General features: G+C 35.2%; 3 protein-coding genes across 4 annotated transcripts in view; 1 reads left to right on the top strand and 2 right to left on the bottom strand.

Moving 5' to 3' along the window:
- The window catches only part of LOC144447924 (protein SPMIP2-like), a 6,664-nt gene extending 83 nt beyond the window's left edge, over positions 1 to 6,581 (bottom strand). The window contains exons 1-3 of the mRNA XM_078138025.1: positions 6,289 to 6,581; positions 928 to 1,145; positions 1 to 90 (exon numbers count right to left, since the gene is read on the bottom strand). The exon at positions 1 to 90 is cut by the window's left edge and continues 83 nt beyond it. Coding sequence (XP_077994151.1) covers positions 67 to 90; positions 928 to 1,145; positions 6,289 to 6,433 — 387 coding nt within the window. The 5' untranslated portion in view covers positions 6,434 to 6,581 and the 3' untranslated portion in view covers positions 1 to 66. The remainder of the gene's footprint in view (positions 91 to 927; positions 1,146 to 6,288) is intronic.
- Positions 6,582 to 10,025: 3,444 nt separating this feature from the next.
- On the top strand, positions 10,026 to 11,899 carry LOC144448541 (uncharacterized). Its single transcript, XM_078138809.1, has 2 exons — positions 10,026 to 10,586; positions 11,199 to 11,899. Exons 1-2 carry the CDS (start codon positions 10,076 to 10,078, stop codon positions 11,636 to 11,638), a joined length of 951 nt encoding a protein of 316 aa, XP_077994935.1. The 5' UTR covers positions 10,026 to 10,075; the 3' UTR covers positions 11,639 to 11,899.
- A 9,223-nt stretch (positions 11,900 to 21,122) lies between these two features.
- The window catches only part of LOC144448455 (transcription factor Sox-6-like), a 42,534-nt gene continuing 36,793 nt past the window's right edge, over positions 21,123 to 26,863 (bottom strand). For both annotated transcript variants that reach the window (XM_078138707.1, XM_078138706.1), the window contains exons 3-6: positions 25,015 to 25,271; positions 22,792 to 22,852; positions 22,369 to 22,545; positions 21,123 to 21,756 (exon numbers count right to left, since the gene is read on the bottom strand). In XM_078138707.1, coding sequence (XP_077994833.1) covers positions 21,368 to 21,756; positions 22,369 to 22,545; positions 22,792 to 22,852; positions 25,015 to 25,271 — 884 coding nt within the window. In that variant the 3' untranslated portion in view covers positions 21,123 to 21,367. The remainder of the gene's footprint in view (positions 21,757 to 22,368; positions 22,546 to 22,791; positions 22,853 to 25,014; positions 25,272 to 26,863) is intronic.

The raw sequence follows: 26,863 nt of genomic DNA, 5'->3' as shown, positions 1-26,863 counted from the left end.
GGATTAAAGGGGCAGTCAAGTGATCAAAACAAATTATGAATCCATTCTTGTAGTCAATCTCCATGGTTACTCGATGTTTGGGCCATAAATCTGTAAAGAAGAAAATAAATTTTAAATTATAAATGCATGCCTATTATGGGGACTCTATTTTCTTTTCTGTTTCTCATTACCGGACCGACCCAATTTTTTAGCTCCGACATCAAAATAATATTTTTGCCTGCCCTTAATATTTTGCAGAAAAGCACTCTCCCTGGCAAGAATAAACAAGTGTTTAGACTGTCGACGTCATCTACAGTCATGGCAACGATGGGTGGGTGGGTGGATGGATGGATGGATGGATGGATGGATGGATGGATGGATGGATGGATGGATGGATGGATGGATGGATGGATGGATGGATGGATGGATGGATGGATGGATGGATGGAAGGGTGGGTGGGTGGGATGGAGGGTGGGTGGGTGGGTGGATGGATGGATGGATGGATGGATGGATGGATGGATGGATGGATGGGTGGATGGATGGAAGGATGGATGGATGGATGGATGGATGGATGGATGGATGGATGGATGGATGGAAGGATGGATGGATGGATGGATGGATGGATGGATGGATGGATGGATGGATGGATGCAGAGAAAATAAAGTTACGAATGTGAAGGATGCTACTACTTTTACTTCATCTTGAAGAGAGATGGGTACAAAAAATACGAATACCAATTACGCTGTCAGTGTATATAGAAAGAAAAGTTTAGCGTATGGAGAATATATTCTTATTGGTAGCAAGGATGTTTCCCTTATACCTCCACTTTCGTAGCATGTTAGCACATAATTCGACAATGCGTATCCGTCGCTGGTAGAAATCCTAGGCAACATTACTCGTCCCTATGTTGTGTACAGACTGACATCATTATAAACTGACAGTACATACCGGTTTTTTCCTTTTCTCTACTTTGGTGTGATGTTTGAATTGGTTATAGTTCCAACCGACCTCACCAACTCGTTCATGTCTCGGTGTGGGTGCAAACACTGGTGCACGACTAATGTAGCGTAATTCGCTGGTTTTCTCAGTCGATGCCTGACCAATACCAAGGAATACATTGTGATCCACCACGTGTGTTACACGATGCTGTCCGACATTACTAGGACCTGAAATATAATATATAAACTTGGTAATACTTTTGAACCCTTGACTATCTCTTGAATCCTAAAACGTATATATAGACTCCAACATCTAGTTCCATCATCGACCCCATGGTTCCATTCTCAATTCTACACATGCATCATACACACATTTATAGGCCAAGGCCTAATAAAAATCACGTGACGTTTTAAAACGTGTCCTAAGGGTAAAACAAAGCAATCCAGTTGTCTGTAACATTAGACATTTACCTGTGTATCCTATTGTGATGTTGATATCGATACAAGCCTTCGACTGCATTGAAAATTATGACGTAATCAGTTGATGCCAGAATTAGAGTTTTCTTGTCATTTTAGTACATGTATACTAGATGTATTAGAAGCAGTAGGTGTACATAGATGATGTCATGTCATGAGTGTTGCAAGTTATGATAATTGCTGATTGATGTCTTGGAAAATTGTTTGGAAAACGCAACTGCCTACTGTAACAGTGCAGTACTGAGAGGATACATGTAAGTATATCAGTAAGAGGGCGCCTCCTGGCGACAGATGAACACACGTCTACTACGTCATCAAGTTGTCGACCTATCATGTCAAGTCCTTGTGCGTCAATAAATGTCTGGTATTTTATTTACCTAACCAAAACTCAACACATACAGATTTCACGTGATATGGACATCGTAGGTAAACAATTTAAATATAGAAACACCTGACTTGCTAAATATGCGGTTATTTAGTCAAATTCACGCATGACAGAAATTACAACGTCATTTTCCATTTGTTTGTATATTGTATTTACCAAAGTGGCCCCTGTTCTGGTGGCCAACGCTATGGTTTTATTCAAATATTACATACGACCGGAAAGACTTCATTATTGTAAAGTCCACATGGGTATACCTTACGAGTTGATTATATTAACTATTTTTATTGTTGCCAAATTATTAATGCCCTATCCCGCTTTGTGTGGGTGTCAGATTGCCCCCCGCCCCATACACACACATTATAGTTTATCAGTGTTGTCCACCCCACCTCATCCTCGAGGTAGTTCGTCTTGCCCCGGGAGTGTTGTAAATTCAAGTAAGGTCCCGACCTTTTATTATCACGGGGCATATGTGAAAATATATGGCGACGTCGTCTAAAGGTTTGGCGGAAAAAAACACCAATACTATTACCTTTGTCATCAATTAAGTTTGGCATCAGTTCGCACAATATGCTACTTTCTGTGGTTCTTGCCTAAAATTATATCAAAATTCAAGAAAATATGTAAAATGTTGATCAATCAAATTCAGTGAGTGACTTTTCGTTAACCGTTGTGTCTGCAGATTATAAATGGCGGCATACCAATCAATTGTGTTGGTATCCACAGTTACCACTAAGTTGACCTTTAATCGTGACCCCGGATTAACTTGTAGTGTTCATATTAGTTTAAATGATCTTTGTTTAAACAATAGAATGGCTTTCAACGCCTCTTAACTTTTGGACTCTCTCAATAAAAGAACTAATTTCAGTACGGTCCATAATGTCTGTCTACGGACTACAGTTAGCTAGCTACAGAAGTCGTCTGACGTAATTTATTTCAAATGATCGTACAACATGATATGTGTACAAAGATATTGAATTTATAAAGTGACATTCCAGGACCAATGATACGTGACGTCACGGTTTGAACTCAAAAAACTACATTATCTTAAATCTTATAATAAAATAATAATAATAATTAAAAGTCAAAATAAGGGTTTATCAAAATCATGACGGTAATTAATTTCTATGTACATACAAACTCTCACAACATACACCTTGGACGCTTTCAAGTTCTTCCAGCTTCCAACATGTCACAGTGTAAAATAAGAAAAGTATTATTCTAATAAAACATCTGAGTTTAATTAATTTTGCTCCAAATTAATGTATACACATTATTTTCACATTTTCAATCCACAACTTACGACAAAACATTACAGAAAAAACAATTATTATTTACACAGATTTGGGCGGGAAACTTTCTGTTCTACTGAGATAGGTTGCTTTACCTGTGTAGGTCGATAGCTAAGAATACTATACTAAAACACAGGGCCTTACTTTCAAAATCATATACAAAAATATGTTTAACTCTTTTCTGAAAAAATATATCCCAACTGATTTTATATAATAGCTAAAGCATTTGTTTATGTTTTCCAAAGTTAAAAGTTCAGTTGAGAAATTAAGTTTACACATTTTGTTGCTGAAGAAGACTTGGTGGATTTTTATAAGTACAGTAATGTAAAGGGTTTGACAGATACTCGGTCTGCCAAGAAAGTATTTTGACGACATGGATCGGCGTATACTTTTTTATATCAAGAAACATCGATGTACGACAAACCCGTGACGTCAAGTATGACAAGAAAGTAAAAAACAAGGCAGATATACAAGTGTATGCAATTTTGACAAACACAATTTTGACAAGCACAATTTCGAAATTTGTAAAGAGAAAAAAAATTTAAGGTTTTAAAACGATTGAACGTAGTCTACATTCACGAACTTTCACATTTGTCAGTCAGTGTCGAACTCTGAAAATAACCTGTTGTACAAACATACCCGCTATAATGAGATGAGGTCAATAAAATGTTCTTATTAAATTCTTTTTCCTTATATTGTTATCATAATATATTCTGTAAAAAAGCACTTTTCCAGACCAAAAATATGACATAATTAAAGACACAAAATATGTTATAAAAAGGTCTCCAACATCGTCACAAACCACGGCCTCTTACGGCACCATCCAAAAGGAGTCGTCAACGTTCGCAGTGCCACGGAAGGAACAACAGCTGTGGTTTGAGAATGGTCTCCAAATTATGCGAAAATCAAAGTGGTCGGCTATGGATATCACACAAACCAGTGAATAGAACATGTAACGTGATCAGTAAGTAAATGGCGCGCTATTATTTTGAAGACCCCTGGCGTGTATACGTCACCATGGCAACATACCTCCGTATTGAAAAGCTTCAATTGAAACAGTAAATACTGGTGGGATATCGTTATACATGTCAAGTCATCGATAACGACTGAATAGTGGTAGCTATTGTTAAAAGCATGGAAGTGGGTTATACTTCCATGTTAAAAGTTAAGTCAGTTTAATCCTTGACTAAACAGAAGGTGAAATAAAAACCTGACTTACAACATGTAAGGCATTACTCCTAACGTTGTATTAAATTTCAAATCTGTGAATATTCACAAGCTGTTTGCTATACCTCAGAAAAAATTAAGAATTTGTTGTCTCGTGTCTGAATCATATTCGTATATTATGCGAAATTAATTACAATATTTGAAATGAGAAGTGTTGCTATGGTATCACACAATTCCGCCTTCATTCTAGTCAAAATGTATCAATAAATATATGTCGTCATCATTTGCCTTAGATTTACGTCAACACATAGTATAGATTACGTCTGTGTGCATTCCCACGTGAGACATGTGAACTCAGTGAAATTAAAAACCACTAAGTTGATTTTTGTCAATTAAAAACCAACTTAGAATTTGACTGAAACTTGTTTGAGTTGTTTGAGTGATCGAAAGGGGTTAATAAAGTTGACCTTGACTTAATTGGTGGTTTCAGTCAGACAAGTGAAGATTCAATTCCAATTAGTTGTGGATTGTTTAGCATGGAGTGGTAAGTTAAGTGGTTGAATAGGTTGAATAATACATGTATGTAGATAAAAAACATTTGACTTGTAGAATGAAACAAACTGATGTGGTTTTCTTTTTAATTTCTTTTTGAAAAAGCGGCACAAGTTGAGTTTACAAGTCCTTGGACGTACTTAAATATATACTGCATATTTATAAGGTACTCGCAGTATTATTTAAAACCACCACTCGCAATTACGAACTCAAACCGGGTATCAACATCATTTATAAACTATGCGATGACGTAATTTATCATACGCATCAAAATTCAGGAATTCCCTACTACTATATGCAGTCATCTGTTTTATATAACCCGATAAGACAATCGTTATGTTATAGTTATAGAAGACATTCATCAACATTAAAACATTTTATTTATAGGATATTATATAGTATTTTCACTTTTCATGAATAAAAAGAAGTTTGTGTGCCATCTTAAGATATTAAAAAATAGTACATAAATAAAACACATAGAACAGAAATAAGGGTGGTTAGCAATAGATAAGACCCAGTGGATGTATACTTATGGAATAAGTAAACTTCAATGTCTGTATAAAGGTCAACATTTACATAAAAGATTTGATTGAATTATTTATCATTCTTTGTTTGCAAAGTAAACATGTCCGATTTAGACTCAAGTGGTCAGTCTGTAGACAGTTTTGGTGTCGCCAACTAATCCCTCACATTGTACCTAATAGTGAGATTGTGCTTTAAATCAATTACGAAAGCAATCAAGTTGGCTAGAGTGAAATTCAAATATTGTTACGGTTGAAAACTTGGTCGCGGTGGTAGTTTTGACGATAGTACAGAAGTCCAGCTCCTATGCAACAACTGTCACGAGAAATTATATGTAAACATACTAGTATAGTAGTATGCTTTAACCCCAGGCATTTTCGCGCTAAAATCAATTGACAAAAAACCTACATATTGTTGTAACATTTTTTGCACATCCCAGTGTTATTTTAGATTTAAGTCAATGATTGAACTCTCTATTAATAAACTGTTTTGATTTTTTTTGTACAAAAGTGTTCACAATTGTAAAAAAAATTAAGTAATTTATCAAACAAATTATACAGACATAAGCTGCTGTGCCATTCAACGAATTTAATATATGTAGCAAACGATATATCGCATTTCTATACAGGAATTCTCTAAATATAAATTCATTGAAGTTAAATATTGTGTATATTTAATTTTATTTATATTTGGGTTGTGCTAAGTCTGAATAATATTGGTACTAGAAAAAATAACCGAAACGTTCGAAATTATAAAAATGAAATTTCGACGAGAAAGTAGTCACTAAAATGCTCGTAATTTAACTGAAAAAGGTGCCATAGTTCAAACAACTCATGACATGAGGAAAGTGTGTCCATATATTTCACCTAGTCGTTACTAAGGACGCTAACATTATGAGACATGTAGATCCAATATGGCTGGTAAAGTGATCGATGCGATGCGCGCCATATGTACAAATCCACCTGTCGGCCGCTCTTACCTCCAAACACCATTTCACCTCTAGTTCCGTCCATCTCTATCGGTAGCCGCTGTTCCGTCATTACTGCCTGTCCGTGACTCACCTCGGAGTACCCTGTCGCCCGCGACTGGCCCCTACTGTCGGAGTTACCACCGTAAACCGACATTTTTTTCTCGTTGTCCACAGCTAGAGATCGTAGTCGTAAGTGGAGTTGTTAGGGAATGTAGTCACCTGGTAGTGAGTCAACTACGTAGGCTCATTAATACTTCATTAATTGACTCTCTAAACTGTGAAGTGTAGAGTAGTTGAATTAATCTAGACCAATTTAACTATAGTCGTGATATACAAAGCTCCAGTTGCTGCGCACTCACTAGTACCTATAGCTAAGTAAGCTGGAGGTGATACAATTACCTATCATTGACTCGTACACCGTACTGAGTACAGTAACACAACATCTACTGTGACAATAGCTGGTGCGATAAGCAATCTCATTTGCATAGAAGGTACATGGCGAGGACAATTGACTATTACTATTGTGATCAATAACGAACAAAAGAACCAAGATGCATAAACCATTTAATTCACTAAATTTTTAATGACAAGTTGCCATGACAATGAATACTAAAAAGGTTTTAGAATGAAACTTTAATGATCTATGGCCTCTTGGGAAATGGTTTGACGAGTGACCTTTGAGTATGAATTCAACAATAAAAACAGATTTGTCACAGATGTCAATTAAGTACAAGGTGATTAATCACTCCTATAGAACGTTTATAGAAAGTTAATTGGATTTAGGTGATATCAAAATTAATCAGTTGTTTGGACCGTGGAAATATGTACCACGTGACGGTCTAGTCCGGAATGGCCTTAGATAGATAGATACTGTGACAGATAGATAGATAGATAGATAGATAGATAGATAGATAGATAGATAGATAGATAGATAGATAGATAGATAGATAGATAGATAGATAGATAGATAGATAGGCAGACAGACGAACGGACAGACAGACAGACAGACACACACACGCACACGTAAGTACCGTACATATGTTACGGGTGAGAGAATACAACTTTCGCTAAGTTTTGATGTTTTGCGAGGTCACCGTGAACTATCAGCTGTCATGAATTAATACTTAGAACAAATGTTTGCATTTCGCGAACAGTATTCTTCTAAGATGACAACATTAAGTTATTATAAGATCAACAGTGTCAAATAATGACTAATTACAGACAGTTGGAAGAACAATGACGTGATCACATTGTTTAGCTAGTTTTCATATTTGTCAATATTATTTGCATTGAATTAAGGCAACAACAATACTTCCGTTTTAGTCATTTATGGTGCTGATTACTATATCACCCAATCATTTGAGTATTGTATATTTTACGTTATAAGAATTTAATGGAATAATAAAATTATGGATTCAGTTTTTTGGAAGAGACGGTCCGAGGTCAGGAGCTTCGATCTGCTCCGTGGCCACCTCCAAATGATCCAGGTTAACCATGAACATTGTGTGTAGTCTGAGCTAATTCCCTAAAAGTCCAAGTCGATCCCGTGTACAGAGTGGAGAGAGAGAGAGAGAGAGAGAGAGAGAGAGAGAGAGAGAGAGAGAGAGAGAGAGAGAGAGAGAGAGAGAGAGAGAGAGAGAGAGAGAGAGAGAGAGAGAGAGAGAGAGAGAGAGAGAGAGAGGGGGGGGGAGGGAGAGAGAGAGAGAGAGAGGGGAGGGAGAGAGAGAGGGAGAGAGAGAGGGGGAGGGAGGGAGAGCGAGAGAGAGGGAGAGAGGGAGGGAGAGAGAGAGAGAGAGAGGGAGAGAGAGAGAGAGAGAGAGAGAGAGAGAGAGGGAGGGGGGAGAGAGAGAGAGAGAGGGAGGGAGAGAGAGAGAGAGAGGGAGGGGGAGAGTGAGAGGGAGAGAGAGGGAGAGAGGGAGAGAGAGAGAGAGAGAGAGAGAGAGAGAGAGAGAGAGAGAGAGAGGGGAGGGAGAGAGAGAGAGAGAGGGGGGGGGGAGCGAGAAAGAGAAAGAGACAGAGGCAGAGGCAGGGACAGAGACAGAGACAGACGCAGACATGGGCAAGTTTATCATTAAAAAAGCCAATGGTAATTTTCATATGTTTCTCCTAACATTAACAGTGCACGTGCCTACTTAGCTTGAACACCTAACTGTGCGTACTCCCCATGTCGTTCCCCATGTCCAGCAGGTATTTTCTGGGTATGATTTGCCAATTTTCATGACAAATTTAGAGGTTGGGCAACGCAGGATGGCTAGAAATGCCTTTCCTCGGCTTTCACGCAACAAAAGCAAACCGTCCTCGTTCCCAGGCCTACTAAACGGGTGAAATCTCCGGTCTAACGTAAAATGCAACCGTTGGTGGCGCTCCTCAGTGGAAAAGTATGCAGTGTTAATATTTGGATCCGCGTAACTTTATAGTTATTCTTTGTAGTGAATAGTAGGAGTGGAATGGGAATGCAATATGTATTTACATCATCCCGAACAATTTGTGTATGATCACTGCATAGCTAGTTATAGCGTACGTACCTGGAATGGTTTCAACTCTGGGATAAACCAAATCATTAAAATTTACTTCTTTAGATCTCATACTTGTTTCACACCAATATACTTGCAATGGCCATCTCATAGTCATGTGTGACTGCTTTCACGTACTATCTCATACTCTGAAATGATTTTTTTTGTTACTACTAAGCTAAGTTTGGTGGTCATTGTAACTACCAAGTTTGGTGGTCTCTGTCTCTCCTTTTCCTCATCTTAATCTTCTCTTTATTGGATTTCTTTTCTCTAATTACATACACACACACACACACACATACATACACACACACACACACACACATACATACACATACACACACACATACATACACACACAAACACACACATACACACACACACACACAAACACACACACACAAACACACACACACACACACAAACACACAAACACACACACACAGACACACACACACATAAGTGGAGAGAACACACGAATCTCACTTATCAAAAAATTAAAAAGAAAAAAAAATCTACCTACCCCACTTTATACCTATTCTATTAAAATTGAGTGTAATCGAAATTAGACAATTTTTTTTATGCCTAAAGGATCACATGGGACCAGGATCATTTATTTTTGTCTGGCCTTACTTATTCTAGCCAAACAGTAGATCTTCATGATACCTACAATTTATACTCGTAATCCAAAATCAAATAAATCAAAATTTACTATATTTCAACTTTTCAAGTATATCCACACTTTTCTATAATTTTCATAATTTGAAATAAAACTATACTGGCTATTTCAAATTCACAGTTGTAGGTTGAGGTCACTGTACTCGACACACCCAGCAATTGCATAACTCTATTTTTAGATCTAAAATTACATCTTACGTGACCAAGGTACACTAATTTTTGGGGTGAATAACACTAAAAGTGAACGGCTTCACCTTACTCCGTAAACTTTTGAACGCACTGTCATTGACCTCGTCCAGATTCCGAGTGTCGATCACGAAGTCAGACGAAAGACGCCTGGAAATTTCCGGCATCTCAACAAACTGGTCGAAAAGCACACACAATTAAATCATCTCTTATCTAAATTTGATCTACTTTGTGGCAAATTCAGGTTGTTTTGAAACAAATTTTGAAACTACTTGTCAATCAAAATGTAACAATTTTTCGAACAATTGATCGCGCGGGTTTGACCTGTCACGTCGCAATGTGCATAAGTGACCATTCTGTACATTTGACACTGAACGAACAAGATCGTCTTTTGGAGCTAGAACAGTCGATTTTTCAAAATGCCAACGCCAGAACTAAAAATCAATGAGGATGTATCTAATTCACCAAGTCAGTCACCTCAAAGTGATGAACAGAAGTCATCAGATGACACGACTGCGCTCGTACCCGAAGAAGAGCTGTCAGCAGAAAAACTCTCTCCAAAAAATTCAGGCAAACAACCAAAGTGTGCTCGCTGTCGTAATCATGGCTTCGTAGTTCGCTTAAAAGACCACAAAAGTATCTGTAAGTTCCGTAACTGTACTTGCCAGGACTGTATCTTGGTAAAACAACGCCAAGAAGTAATGAAACGACAAGTGGCCCTACGGAGACGCCAGAAAATGGAACAGCGGCTCGGAATCAACGTACCTCGTTTCGTAACTGTACCACGTATACCGCAAAGCACCGCTAGTCCGTCGACGTCGATGACATTACAGCAGCAACAACCCCGACAAGCTTCAAGTGCGATCCGATCTATAACCTGCTGGGAGGCACAGCCACAGACTATGGGTCGTGCTACATGTTCTAAGCAAGGTAAATCCCGCCATTTTCTGTCAAGTTTCCTTTCTCTAAAGTTGCCTTGTAAAAATTCGGGCAATCGCGTAATCATCACATGAATTGCTGCGTCGTCAACTTTTAATTTGTTGAATATGTAAGGTTTACAATAGGAAAAATTGACGATATGTCGAATAAAAGTTAATAGAGTTAAATTATCGCAAAATTTTAGCGAAAAATGGTCGAATTGGAACATTTGGGACAATTTTGAGGATGTTTTAGGCACTGTTTTGCTAATCGGTATTTTCCGATGTGATGGCGGGAAATATCGAACATATTTCAAAAGTTCGAGTGAATGTTCGTATCATGTCATTATCCAAACTTCGTATAAAGATCGTTTGGGGTCATTTTTGAAGAAATTGACATATAGTTATGTCGGATCTAAAAGTGGAAAAATATTGATACCATGTCATGCGCATGTAGAAATCGTGCAGGATACGTGGCTGTCGGGAGGGGGGGGGGAGAGAGAACAGAACGGTGACGTTCAAATTGATACAAAGTTGCAATGTGATAAATTTCAGCGAACGCGTAGTTGCATTTTGTTCGGCCAATGTATTAACGAGATTTAATAATTTTCTTTCTTTTTTCCAGTTGAAACGCCGTCACAGTTTCAGACTACTTTTGCCAAATTGAATCTTCCACCCGCCTACGTTCAGAACTGTACTTCACCAGTACAAGGAAGTCTCCCTGGTTACAATCCGTCTGATATACGTTCTCACCAAAATTACCGTCATGGAACCAACCAGACAATCGGTCAGAAGGTAGACGCGACCACCAGCGGAGAAAATCGAGGGGAGTGCAGCATGGGAGAAGTGGTGCAGACCGGTGATGCAAATGGCCAACAACCACAACAACAACAGGACAGCTTGGCGAATACGGAGGGAGCGAGCACTGATGCTGGTCATGTCATTGCATCAATGGTGATGCAAACTCCATGCCCCGCCCAGTACAGTATAGTTCATCCACAGTCGTTTCGTCAGGTTCAACCGTCTGCTAATTATGCAAATTGGTACAGTAGTGGCGGAAATTAGTTGTCACTACGTGCAAAACAGATAACAATATTTTGAAAAATATGACGTCGTTTCATAAAATTTTGCCTATCATATTAAAACTTACCTTATTTTCACTTGAAAACAATTTTTTTTTCTATTTCAGTCGTATTTCCAGATTTGATATTTGGCGATTTAGTAATAGACTATACTCCTATAGATCATAGTAGATAACAATGTAGTTATTGAAGAAATACTGCAAAGATATTGTTAGTTTGGTATTTTCTAATGAAAGTTTTGAATATTTAGCTAAAAAAATCAAGCAATTCTTTAGTAAATAATGTTTGAAAAAAATAATTTGTAATTTTTATGTTTTTAAAGAGTTTTTTTTATAGATTAATATTAAATAAACCAAACACTTTTAAGTTTTAGTAGATAAAGTTTGAAATAACGAGTTTTGCATTTTCCATATTTTGTGATCAAAGTTTTCAATAGTTTACCTAGAGTGATCCAACATACTTTCAATAGATAAGTTTTAAAAAATGATCTAATTTCATATCAGATTTTGTAGTATTTTACCTAAAAACAAACCAAGCAATCTTTTAGGAGATGAATTACAAGAAACAAAAAGAAATCATTTTTATATTTTCATATTTTCTAATAATTTTTTTTCATGTTTAGTATAGAGCAAACTTTTATTTGGGTAGTTTCATCACAACATTTATTAATTTAGATAAAGTCAGAACATACCTAGATCCTGTGAGATATGTACAAATCTTGTAAAACAAGGATTACAACTCATTTCAGGTTACATTTTCTTGATATTTTTGGGCCATCCCTAAAAATATTCTATCATATTTGTTGATTGACTGTCTTATTAAAGCTTTCCATAAATTAATGAAATGTGTGAAATAAAAACATTACTCAGTGTATGCGTTTTGAATGTTTGCATTACTTATTTTCCTTACTACTGTGTAGTTGTGGCAGGGACAGCAGAAACCTGTGATGGAAGAGTTCTAGGGTGGAATACTCAGTTGTATAGAAGTGCTAGGGTGGAATAATCAGTTGTACAGAAGTGATAGGGTGGAATACTCAGTTGGGGATGAACTCATGAGGGCGCTGTTTAATAAATGGTTGGACACCGTACCCTAACATGAGAAGACGTCCACTATTGATACAATTCATGAGGACTTGTAAAATCTGTGAACATTTAAACACATTAAGATTAATTTCAAGATTATATTAAATGTAATGAAAATGTATATATACCTAAGACATTTCGTATTCGTAATTTGACCATTGATAGTATTATGGGATGGTTTTTTGTAAACAGGGATGCACTCATACATGTTGCTTTGTAAACAGATACCCATGAGTCATGAGCTCGCTAAATGTTTGTTACTATGGATACGTACTTATGTAAAAACAGCTATATCAGTACTCTTTCTTCCTCAACTTGTAAAAATAAAAACACAAACCATACAATCTCTTGCAAGCAATCTCTTTTCCACAAGTTCACCATACATATAAAAACAAAAGACATCAATTTTAATGGCAGTAACTCTAGGTGGCGCTCTTTATTACCCTAAGAGGTTTCCTCGGCATAAAATCTATTGAACTACTTTGGCAGTGATGTTTGTACGATAAAAGTACAACTTAAATATTCAACTCCTACAAAAATAAACTTAAATCTACAACACAGAGCTGACTGGCCCCAAAGTTCAAACCCCGGAATCTAAGATCAATGTTGTATGTTGATACAATCATTTCAAACAGTACGAGTCGCATTTAACAGCATATATAGCATAATCTACAACACGGTATTACTACTGTTATGCTAAAAATGACATGAAAAATAAAGAAGACTTTCTCCCACTATTCTAATACAGTTGGAAAAGGTACCAAATACAGAGAAGGTACCCTATGTCAGACATTAAATTTGCCATGTCACCAAGAAAAGAACTAGTATTTTCAAATAACGAAAAACAAAACACTACAAACTGGTAAACACACACAAAGTTTGGAAACATCAAGTCAAGGCTAAAATAACATGTATACTTAAAGTTGTCAATAAACAAAAACAGATGTTGAAAAGTGTAACAAAATGAAAAAAAAACAATGGTTGATATTTCATATCAGAAGAATAAAAGAAATCTGAAAGAGAAAACTAAGATGTTAACAGATACATAACTAAATATTCACACTTCTGACAGCCCAAATAAGAGAAAAAGGAAAATTCAGAAAAGCAACAAGTTTAAGAAAGTCTGCCTTTTATGAACAGTGTTAAAATACACATATTAGCTGTATCATCTACACTCAAAATGATCAACTTATTCCTGAGAATTTTCTAGGTAAATGATTGGCTACTTGGCAATCTTTTACAAGTTACATTTAAAAAATAATCACACTCTTAGGGAGTTTTATCAATTATGTTAATTACTTTGGATGGTCAGGTGACCTGGTTGGCCATTCAGATCAATAGCTGTTTGACTAAAAACATTTATTGGACCCCTAGCAAAGGAAATATTTTCAGAGATTGATTTCAGTGGTCATCTTAGGGATTCTTTCTTACTAAGTATGAATTTGGAGGGTCAACTGATTAAATTGACCAATGAAATACTGGGAAAAAAGAAAGGACACCCTAAGAACAGAACAATTTTTAAGATTGATTTACAATTGGTATATCTTTTCTTAGTGAAAGATACATGCATATTTGGTAGATACATTTAATGTTACAGATAGGTTGTTTTCTTTCTTCACAAGTTTTGGCAAAAAGTATCATTCAACGTGGTTCCTCAGTTTTGATGTATAAAAGCCAAGAAAATTATTTACAATGGAAAGAGAGAAAGAATTTCATGCATAACCAACTTTCACATGTTTTCTTTGTTGTTGAGAGTAAGAGAAGAATGGAAGAGATGGGGAAGGAGTAGAACAGAGTACTGGAGTGATAACGTTCATCCTGGTACAGATGTTTAAATGAAAAGGACTTCAATCCCATCATTTTCATATCTGTCCATCTTTCTGGTATCTCTGTCCCCCAAGCAGACAATGGTAGATGCTGGAAATTTACATAACAAAAGAACACATTACTATGTAAATTTGTCCATTTGCCCAATCACAGGTTGAGAACCAATGTTTCCAAACACTTGGAGGAGGACATCATGTAATATCAACAATTATTACAATTATGGTGTTTCAGGACTTTTAAATAACAATAATGGCATTTCCAGTACCCCCCCCCCCCCCCTCCTCCCTTCCCCCTTCCATATCATTGTGTTAACATTAAGAACATTTACTGGGATAAACAGTATATCCATAGACTAAGGTAGGAACAACACAAACTATCCAGTCCTGGGTCTATGGTCTGCCGAAAGTTTACTTTAGTTACCTAAGTTGGTTTATACATGAACATTTCATTCCTTTTTCATCTACACTACTTGAAAGCATCCGTGTTTTGAAAGTATAGCACCAACACCACATAAAAACCTTCAAATTTCCAAAAGAGAAGTAAAAGTATACACAGCTGGTGTCCCCAAAATGAGAGAAAAATGAAGTGGAATATTTCAGACTAGTGGTATACAACTATTATGAAATATTGAAATAAAAAAATATTGAAGTAAAACTTGAGTAGAAGACATTTAGAATGACTATACCACTTACATATATCTACTGCAGTCTACTGCAGTTTGCATTGTAGTATAGTTACTACACCTATGCCACACAAGTACAATTCTGTATAGTAACTACAGATATGCCACAACTGCAATGTGATTTGTGCTGCATAGTTGCTGCAACTGTGCAGTCAATGCCGCAATTCTATAGTAAAATCTGATGCAGTTTTGATGCAACAACTGTACTCTAAGTTACTGCAATAAGCAATATTTAATAATGTAGCACAATTGTTGCACATTACTGCAACTATGCCACACAAGATTTACTGCAGCGTTACTGCAACTATATGCCACACAAGATCCAGTCAACAATTCATCTACTATAATTCCATTAATACACTTCATAAACACTTGTGATGTTATGACAGAAACCCATGCCACATGAGTACAATTGTAGTGCACTCTGTGTATTTGCACGAGTGCTTGCAATGTTCTCTGTAGCAGTACTTTCACAAGCGTAGCAAGCAGCGAGTGAAAGTGCAGCAGAAAACACTGCAAGCACGAGTGCAAATAGCAATAGCCTGAGTGCACAAAACTAGAACTCACATGGCATCGGCTTCTGTTATAATTATTATATATGTTTATCCAAAACAGCAAATTTCTGTAAAAATGACATTCTGCGATCATCTGCATTCGTGTCGAATGAATGACCGCATCATCATTTGCATATCATTTGCATACAGATATGCAGTAACGTTTTCGGTATTGCACTACAAGGCAAATACCACTAGTATGTGTACGTACTGGTACAAGTAATCTCTGATACATATGTAATAATACCATGTACATACAATGTATTTCATCTAAGTAGATTATTACCATACAAACACTCTAAGCTTTTGATGTACAAACATATTAACAGTAATTAAGTACATATTGTCTGCAGGGTAGCTGCTTTTCATGCATTTATAGTCAATAAATTTGGAAGTGTGGGTTTTTTTTAAAGAGTTTTTGGAACAGAAATAGACTAAATGATTATGACTTGTTAACATTTCTATTCAAAGTGATAGGAATGTAGACAAACCATTTATCTTTCTACAAACAATATAGTCCTGTTTGAATTGAAAGTTGTAATAAATCATAAAAACATTTTATACGAGGATGACTTGATTTTAATTATAAAAGATTTGACAGGAATTACTGTATTTAAAGTGATTCTATTAACAAACCATACTTTTGAAAGAAGTAATTTGGAAGAAATGGGATATATCAGTATGGTTACTGGATCAGATGCAACGTCATTCCACTGTTTTGAACTTGTTGCTAGGAGTTCAAAGGTCATTATGGTTTAAGGCTCAACTTATCACAAGTGCTAATTCTATGTTTCTGGTTGGTTGACAAGTAACTTGGTCAGAATTTGTATTATCCAATCAAAACTACTGAAGTGATAATTGTCATATCTACTATATGAGGTAATTTTTTTTTTCATCATATACTTTTCTTGCAATATGAATTCAACAAGACAACGTAGATATAATAATTTCTAAAGTGGCCATATGGATGAGATTGGGTAATTATTTTGGAATTTGAATTCCTAAAACTATTTATCATGGTTTCCTACTTGACAAATCAACATGATACAACATATGCCAAGTCCTTGTTTGCAACTCAATAAATGGCAAAAGATTAATAAATGTGTAAAATGTTGTTACTGAAGGTACAATAACAAACTTTTTATGTATTCTTTAGCTTTTTGCAATGTATTGAGTTACAAACACAGACTTTCTCAATGTTTTTCTCCAAGTAGGAAGTCATGATAAAATTGTTTTATAAATTAAAAATCCAAAATGAATACCCAATCCTCATCCATATGGCTACTTTCAATGAAATTGATACACACTGGTCCAAATGAAGACATAAACATGTGTTTTCAACTTAGGATTAACCTTCCCTATCTTATGCAATGAATGATGCCACATTACATTCCAGGACCATATCAAGTTGACAATACAGGGTAGGACAGGTGCACATGGAGGGGCTATAAACAGGGTAGGATAGGTGCACATGGAGGGGCTATAAATAGAGTACGACAGGTACACATGGAGGGGCTATAAAGTCAGAAATTCAACACTAGTGCTTCGTCTACAGACAGTTTGGTGACATGGCACAAAAAACCTAATTTTTTTTTCCATTTTTTCTTCTTCATTTGTTTTCAACACTCTAACGTTCCCGGTAACTTTGGCACCTAGTTATTTATAATATTTTTTTCTCAATAACTGCTTAATTAATCAAAGGTTGGTTCTCTCTCATTTAAACATATACTACAAAAATAAAAACTCTGCCAATGGTTCATATTACTAAAGGAAAATATACAGTTTTCATCTCGTCTAATTAGCATATCGGTTCAACTTGACTCAAAATTAGTATTTCTTACTTACTCTTCATTAAAAACAGTTTGAGAAGTTTAACCTGAATCAGATGCAATTATAATTTTTTTTTAAAAAAACCAATGAAACAATCTACTCCAAATAAGACAAGTTATGAAAGAAATCAAATATATTTCTATACAGCATTTTGATGACATCATCAAGATACATGATTCTGATTGGTGAGTAAGTTTCTAAGTTGTACAACCTATAATCCCAATAAGGAAAACAAATATCCTTATTTGGAAACAACCTATAATCCAAATAAGGATTACAAATATCCTTATTTGGTATGCTATAATTATGCATTCAAAATAACTACTGGTTCAACATGTTTGGTCATTTAAATTTTATAACACATTGTTTGTGTTTGTCATAGTACACTCGTTTGGTATATGAGAAAATTTCAATTTAATATAGATGTTTTTAAACTTTCAGACTAAATTTACAAATAAACGATAATAAAGACTGGCTTTGTCCTATAAAAATGAAATATCTGGCAGTACGATAACACCAAATGATGGCAGCTTGAAATTATCTGACTGAGAATATTTTGATGAAAAAACTACTTTCTGGCAAAATAACTGAAGAAAAAGAGAGATTGAAATAAAAAATGGAAAACCAACAAGTATTATCATAACACAGAACAGAGATTTTCCTCTCAGATTCCAAAAACTAACTACCTCACAACAAATACTTTCATTTGGGTTTGTATTACACCCACCCTGGCTATCTTTTGACTGAACTAGTTATGACCAGTTTTATCTGGATTTCAACAAGATGGCTGAAGTATCTATACTACTCACTGTTTTAGACTGCACTGGTCAGTACTGGTTTAAACCAGTTCTATCTAGATTGGTATCAGACAAACAAGCTTGCAACCAAAACCTACTCTTTCAATCACTGTACAATACAAATCTGATTATTTTGTAAAACTGGGCTGAACACATCAGTTTATATCTCATAAGGAGCAAATCTGCTGTTACTAGTTTTATCAAATATTCTGGACTCAAAATTATGTCTCTAAAACTACATTTCACATGATCAAACCACTGTGAGTCTACAGCATTCCAAACTAGGTTATTGAAATACACTGTTGTACTCTGAAAAACTATTCTACAAGTGTACACCGGATTTGTACTGGCTCAAACCGATTGACTTTGAACAGAATCAAATATCAAAACAAAACAACTAAACCGGATTGTTCTGGTTTAAATCAATCAAATCTGAAATAAACTAGTAAACTGGTTTGTACTGGGTCAATGTGGTTGAGTGAAATAAACCAGAAATTAAAACCAGCAAACTGGTTTGTACTGGATCAAACTTGTTGGCACTGGAAAAATCCAGACAACACAACATGTCACGTGATACTGGCTTACCCATTTGATGGAAAGATTCACACACACAAAAACTGAAGTACATGAACACTGAAAAACTAATGAGGCAAAAGCAGCATGATATTGAATCATAAAATGGTATGCATCAAAATATCAGTAAAATTGAACACGATTTTGTAGAAAGCAAAATTGTTGAAATTTGAGCTTCTCAACATCAAAACATGAAAACCTCAAACTTCAAAATGTTGCACCAGAAGTTGACAACCAAAATTTCTTCTCATATTGTTGCTCAAAGATTATCCAATTGTATGAGTTATGGCAGTATAATTACCCACGGTAAAAATCTGACTCTGAGTTTTTATGAAATACCCCTATTCTACTACAATAGTTTAACCCAATGTATATTACAACACAGGGAGATACTAAAATAGATAGAACATGGGGTTTATATGAAACAAACACTTTTGGCAGTAATTGCTGTTTTTAAAGTTTGCAATGAATTCTACATTCAAAACATATACATCTATGCATATCCAAAAATAATAGAATTTAGAACTTTTGGGTTATTAAAATGTATTTTGCCCTAAATATTTATATATCTATATACTATAATGATGGCAGGGATAGTTTAGCTAAATGCCCTAAGATAGTCTAACATAATACCGATAGTTCACACTTCTGGCAAAAAGTGATTTTTGTTTCTGGCTGAAAATTGCTATATAGTTCTGTCAGTCGTTTAAAAAAAGAAATTATTTTGTAAGAGTTTTGGTCCCTCTACTAGAGTTGTTATAATGGCTGAAATACTGATTAAACTCTTTACATAGCTGCTTGCACAGATTTAATTTTAAGTACTTTGACGTAGCTCGTCTGAGATTTATCATCAGACAGGACTGACAGAATTACAGCAACTCTTATTAAAGCTTTGACAACACAAATTAAAGTAGATGGCGCCCTCTATCAAAACATGCAGTTATGTGACCTCTGACCTGGAAAACATTGATATTCATAACTGCTACTAGTTTTGAATATTCCAGAAATATTTTTTTGAGATGTGAAATTTCACAACCTGGTAAGCGTTAGGCTGTCACTGTAATGCCAGCAGAATTATGCAAATGTATACTAATGAATATTCATAAGTATATTCATATGCAAATATGAATATTCATACATGGCATAGTAATGATTTCTCCAGAGTGCTTAATATGAGGAAACAGTGAAGGACTCTGAATTCTACTGAAGGCTCATTTTGTACAGAATTAGCTATACAGTTGACAAAATGAAACTGCGATAGGATAAAATTTATCAACTGTGAGAGTGAGTTTTTTTTTCACTTTTTCAAGTGATGAAATCAATGGAAAGAGATTTATGGGTTGTATTGACAAAGATTTCCATAGCTTTTAGAAAAATAACTTTCTTGTACAAATGTTGTTAGATATTGCTGATGTAGTACAAATGTAAAGGATGCTGTAATCCATATTTGGAACAAATTAGCATACAGGAGTCCATATTAGGAATAAAATTCACTGAACACTATTAATAGCACACAAGCACCCATATTAGGAAATCATTAGCATACCAGAGCCCTCATTAGCATAACTGCAAGGAAGGACAGCGTACTGAGCCTTCAGGAGATTAGTCTGTAAGGTACGCTGTGACGGGACGTCCTCACATATCAGCCAACCCCCTCCCGTGAGAGGAGGCCGGTGAGGGCGGAACATCATAACATATCTTACAGTCTATCAGGAGATCTGTTGGGTGAAACTGCATACATTATGAAATATGTATCAGGATAGAAATACACTGTAAGTACTTTCCAGCTTTAGAGTTATACAATTTCTCACTTTACACAAAACTACTTTTAGAGTTAAGATTATTTTTGATTATTTTCAGTTTTTTTTTACAATGTCCATACATTCAGTTTACATGTACAGAATGAAGCAATGCATGACACACTATCAACAAGAATTTTGTGTACAGAAAGCTGTTTTACTATGTCATGCAGTCAAGGAAACAGATCGTTTCAAATATTTTGGTCAGTTTCTTCACAGAAATTTTAAAAGTTGTAATTTCTTTTTATGTACTCATTATTTGTGAAAGAAATTAAAAATTCTCTATACAATCTAAATGTTTGTACAATTCAATTCAGTCTACCTACATTTTTACGTCCGTACAATCATTTTGTCAATTTGTTAACGTACATGTATGTTACACATACTTGTTACATACTATTAGTTACATTAGAATACATTTCATGCTACAATTTGTGTACATTTCGCTACTCTGTGTCTATTTCACACTTTTCTACACTTTGATCTAATCAGTCGCTTATGCCATTTCAACGTTATCTTCACTTGGCATTTTGACATCACTTCATCATTATCATGAAGATGATTCTTTTCACATATCTTCCATGGGTTCTTCCTTAATGTCGTGTCGCATGTTGTGTACGTCCGGCGGTGAGTGCAAATACGGATTTTCCATCGTAGGCGAATTTGCAGACATAGACCCAACCATTGGTTGACTTGGCAACGATGCGAGTGCGTGTTGAACCGCAATCCTTTGTGCCTCACTCGTGTAGAGGACGTGACGTACTTCTTGTCGCTTAGCTCTCATAAGTGCTTTATATTCACTAATTCGTAGCTTTTTACCATCAACGATACAAGTACGTTTTGGCCTTGGTTTATACTTGTAGTCGGGATATTTCTCTAAGTGTGCCTTGCTTAGTCTGGCTTGTTCTTCATAATACGGTTGTTTGTCTTGGTTTGACATATTTTTCCATTTGGCACCTGTAGCAAACATTTTTAAAAAGTTTAAAAACTTACATTTCTATGAATGTAATTATCATCACTTTGTTTGTACTCTTTGACATATTTCATAGTAGTTTGAATATGTGTATTTCAGAGTTCACTCACAGGAATGATGGCAAAAGATACAAGTTGAAAGTTTATGTATTACATATCTATAATCAGTGTTTTTTGTTTGAACGGCAAGTTTAAGTAAAATCTACATGTCATGCAGTACCTTGTGTCTTTTCTACAAGTTATGCAAAGTTATGCAAATTTGAAGTGATTTGTGTGTCTGTAATCAAGGTTCCCATTTCTTAGACAATGTATTGGTCATCATGTATTAGAATATATCCACCTTACCAAGTAGATATCCACACTTACCAAGTAGATGTTCACACTTACCAAATATATACAAACTTACCCAAGTATATTCACACTTGCAAAGCATATCTGCACATACCAAGTATATCCACACATACCAAGTATATCCACACTTACCAAGTATATCCACACTTACCAAGCATATCCACACTTACCAAGCACATCCACACTTACCAAGCACATCCACACTTACCAAGTATATCCAAACTTACCAAGTATATCCACACTTACCAAGTATTTTGCTGATGTTAGAATTATGCATATCAGGATGCATGGACAGAATCTTCTTTCGTTCTTCTTTGGCCCACACCATAAAGGCGTTCATTGGTCGTTTGATGTGCGGTTCGTTAGGTTGATATCGACGACCATCTCGATACATGCGTGCAATGGTTGCAGAACCTGGTGACACTGTCAATGAAATATGCAACACAAATGTCTCAATATTACTATTTGTAGTGGTTGCAGTGCCTGGCAATGACATACATGTAATGAAATTAAGCAAAAATGAAATTTATCACTCAAAATGTCAGGAAAACCCTTTTATGTTTACTAATCAGTAGAATTGTAATAACCATAGCTCAGTATCATAAAAAAAATGTAAATTCAAGACATTATCAATTGTCTGTGAAGTTACCATGGCAACTAAATACTTACATTGTTCCATCTTACTTTTGTCTTCATCATCAGTCAAGTCAATTACCATTTCCCTCATCCCCTAAAATGAAAATTTACATAATTTCAAGTCATTCCCTAAAAACAATAAAATGTTTACATTCTTTGACTATCAATCTACCCGCTATAAAATAGTAAACATTTGTATAATTCTAAATTATTCCCTCAAAGTAACCCTTATAAGTTTACTGGTACATAAAATTCTCCTATTATCAGCTGTTTATGAGAAATAGAAAACATTTCTAAATCTTACAATTTTCAGAACTGCCAACCTTCCCTTGTTATATTTATTCGTACAAGTTCTTGATTTTCTTTCACTTTTTTTGCAAGTATTTTATTTTGACATTATGTAAATCACTAAGTTTAATATTGAGAATATTCTTATTCAAAAAGTAATATCTAAATTTTGACAACAGACCCTGGACAAGTAATAAGATTTCCCACAAATAATTATTTCTCACTGAATTCTATTCCTTTCACTTTCACAAGGCAAATTTTGACATCAGATCCTGGACAATTAATAAGATAATGAATTTTATTCCTTTAATTTGTCTACAGACCCTGGACAATTAATAAGATAATGAATTTTATTCCTTTAATTTGACTACAGACCCTGGACAATTAATAAGATAATGAATTTTGTTCTTTTATTTTGACTACAGACCTTGGACAATTAATTAGACAGTGAATTTTATTCCTTTATTTTGACTACAGACCCTGGACAATTAATAAAATAATGAATTCTATTCCCATTACAAAGACCATTTATCATGTTGGTGTACATGACTGTAACAGGTTTTTTGACAAGGTTAATAAACTATTGGCTACTATGGAGTGATTGATATAATTTTGTTAATGTGATTCCACACACTCAATTACTTGTCAAGGCCACAGACAAGATTGGCTAATATACACATCGCGGCTATGAAAATATCAAAAGTGCCAAATATTAATTTACTAATTTAATTATCAGTTTTATCATAGTAACCCTGACCCTTGACCTCGATGTAATTGATTTCAGAATCAGAATCAGTTAAACAGTCAGAATAAGTATCCATTTCAACCTACAGCTGGGAGAAATTAATTTAAAGTATATTATATGCAAGTAAAGAGATGACCATCATAAGTCATTATTAGAATAGTCCCTGCCTAATAATGTTTGCAAGGTAATGTCCCCTATGCAGGTGAACTTTATTACATACAATAATTCAAATTAGCCAACACTGTGTTGAGGTCAATCCTTTGATATACACAGACTATTTGGCAGTAAGTTTAAATGGTTTGATATGTACTATACATTACATTGAGAAGTAGCCTAGAATATAATCACAAATGAACTTGGTGTAATTGATAACTTGCAAAACTACAAGAAGAACTCTGCTACAATGCCTCAGCAGTGTGATGGCGCCCTCAGTGTCATAAACAGTCAATGTATAACGAGGGCGCCATACACTGGCTAAAATCTGCTACATAGCCTTTCACCATGCAGGATTGGATCCAGCAACAGAGTACATGCATGAAAACTACAAAACTAGACGCTAAAATCAATCTAAAAAATTGCAAAAATTTGAAACAACAAAATGAGTTGCAATATACATCACTAGGAGATTGTCCATTGAAAGAAAAATTACAACTAACATATAATTCAAACTTTTGGAAAATGTTTTTGTTATTTTTGTTGTTGTTGTTGTTGTTATTGTTGTTGTTGTTCTTAAGACAGTGATGGGTTGCATAAAACTAATGGGAGAGATAGAGGCGACAAGAAACATTAGGCTTTAGAATTTGGTATGGCCTTTAATAGTGGAATATACTAGTAATTATCATGTGCTTCATAGTATACGACGACACAGGGTCATGGGTCACAGAAAGTAGGTGAAAAGGTCAAAGTTCAGATAGACACGCAGTGTAAAACAGATTCAGAAGTGAACAGGTGTTATCATTAGTGCTACAACAGGCTAGCTTTGGATGTCAAAGGTCAAATTCATAATGAAACATTACGGCTTTTAAGTATTAATTATGAAAATGAAAAAAATATGGTCATTATAGAAAATATTAAAATCCAAACAACAACAACAACTAATTTATAATTCTGACAGTGTTATAACACAAACAAACACATCAAATGTTGGTTTTCATTTGAACAAATATTGATATTTTTTTCATAAGCTGGACAATCTCCTTAGTGTTAGCATGCATAAATCATACCTGATCATGGGGGTCCATTCCAGTGTATGCATGCGGTGACATATATGGTGGCTCACCATCAGTTTTGGCATAGGAAGAGGAGGATGAGGTGTTGGATGAGGATTTTAAACACAATTGATGTGCCAGTGCTTCTAATGCTATCTTTTCTCTATCTGTGGGTAGATTTACCTTACTGTGTCCACTGCTATTACTACTACTACCTATTGAACTACTTGTACTTGAAGTACTTGGTGATGTAGCTTCGTCTTTACTTTGACCTGTTAATAACAATAACAAAGACATATTATATATTATTAATTTGCCAAAGGTCGAAAAAAAATTTACATATCAAGTGAGGTAAATGAAATAATCAAGTAATCACATCGCCAATGAGAAAAAAAGTATATATAAAAGAATAACTTGAACTTCTGGCTGGACCACAAAAATAGTTTGTTCAAACTAGTCGAGTTCGCGGCCCAAGGAAAACATAGAGTTACACATTTGCTACTCAGAGAATTTGTGTCAAGCAACTTTATAGTTTTATTCACAAAAGTTATGAGTTTCAGTTACAAAATGTAAAAGTAGGCACAATACAGCTTAGCAACCACTGTCTGCTTCAGTTACATAGCTTAGTGCTAAGATAAGTCTTTTCCATTCTTCATGTAAGTGTGTTCATTAACACTGACACTAACATCTCACCAGCATGTGTTAGCAACTGGAAGGGTTAATTCTTGCACCAACCCTATGTTAACACCAGACAAGCTCAGTGCTAACACTAGGCTGACACTAACACCTCACCAGTAAGTGTTAGCAACTGGAAGGCTTAATTCTTGCACCAGTCCTATGTTAAAATCAGACTAGCTCAGTGTTTACACTAGGCTGACTTAGAACTAACACCTCACCAGTATGTGTTAGGGTTAACGTCTGAATACAAGTCCATTATCAGACTGATACCAGGTTAGCATATCTGAAATAGATTCTTAAGAATCTTACACTGCACTGTACACGGTGACGTTGTTAAATTTAATACTAGTATTAGGATCATGGATGCTATTATACTCAATGTCTCAATAACAAATATTATGAGATTTTACATAATGGATTGAAGAAAGTGGTTTATGGTCAAAGTATAAACTAGGCTATGGAGTAAGAATATGATGAATAACAAAAAAGAAGTAAATAATAATGAAATTTCATAGAAATATTAGAAATATTCATCTGACTTTGAGTGGTCAATTGTTTATAATAAGGAATAAATGTGGCGGCTGACTGGTTGAAAACTTGCTGTACACACTCAGTATGACATCATTTTAGTGTTAGCCAATAGGAACCAATATGCAAATAGATGTAAATTTATTCAAATTATCAATAAAAGTGAAGAGATATAAAGTTTGAAAAGCATGTCAACAAAACTGGGTTTTATTATGCCTCTCATAGGAAATACTTTTACGATTTGGTGAAAAGGGAAGAGAAAAGAAAAAAGGAAAGAGACAGCATGAAAAGAAAAAGAAATTTAAGTCTTGGCGAGTGGTAACCTGAGGGTCACAAACTAACTGTGAAGAGATTGAAAAGAACGATTTAGTCTACTTAGTAGACTACGATGTATCTCGTCTTTTCTCACCATGCTTCTAGATATAGAAAATCAAGACTTCTTTATAAGCAGAAGGCCTCTCTCTGTTCACCAATCTCTAATGGAATCAAACACTCCTTCACAAGAATAGTTGTAAATAAGTTACAGCGTTTACCGTAATGTTGGTGGAATACTTAATGTTTTGACTCCCCAGGTGTTTGGTTCAGATTTAACAAGTGCTTAGCAATTAAGACGGTAGCCATGATATACATAGCATCAAGCTATGCACAACAATGTGTC

This window comes from Glandiceps talaboti, chromosome 17 (assembly GCF_964340395.1).
Source record: "Glandiceps talaboti chromosome 17, keGlaTala1.1, whole genome shotgun sequence".
Taxonomy (NCBI): Eukaryota; Metazoa; Hemichordata; class Enteropneusta; family Spengelidae; genus Glandiceps; species Glandiceps talaboti.
The sequence above is the reverse complement of the archived record's forward strand: the minus strand, read 5'-3'. Positions and strand labels throughout refer to the sequence as shown.

Coding starts and splice junctions, on each gene's coding strand:
- LOC144448541 (XM_078138809.1), top strand. CDS start 10,076: ATGCCAACGCCAGAACTAAAAATCAATGAGGATGTATCTAATTCACCA. Junction 10,587..11,198: donor TGCTACATGTTCTAAGCAAG/GTAAATCCCGCC, acceptor TCTTTTTTCCAG/TTGAAACGCCGTCACAGTTT.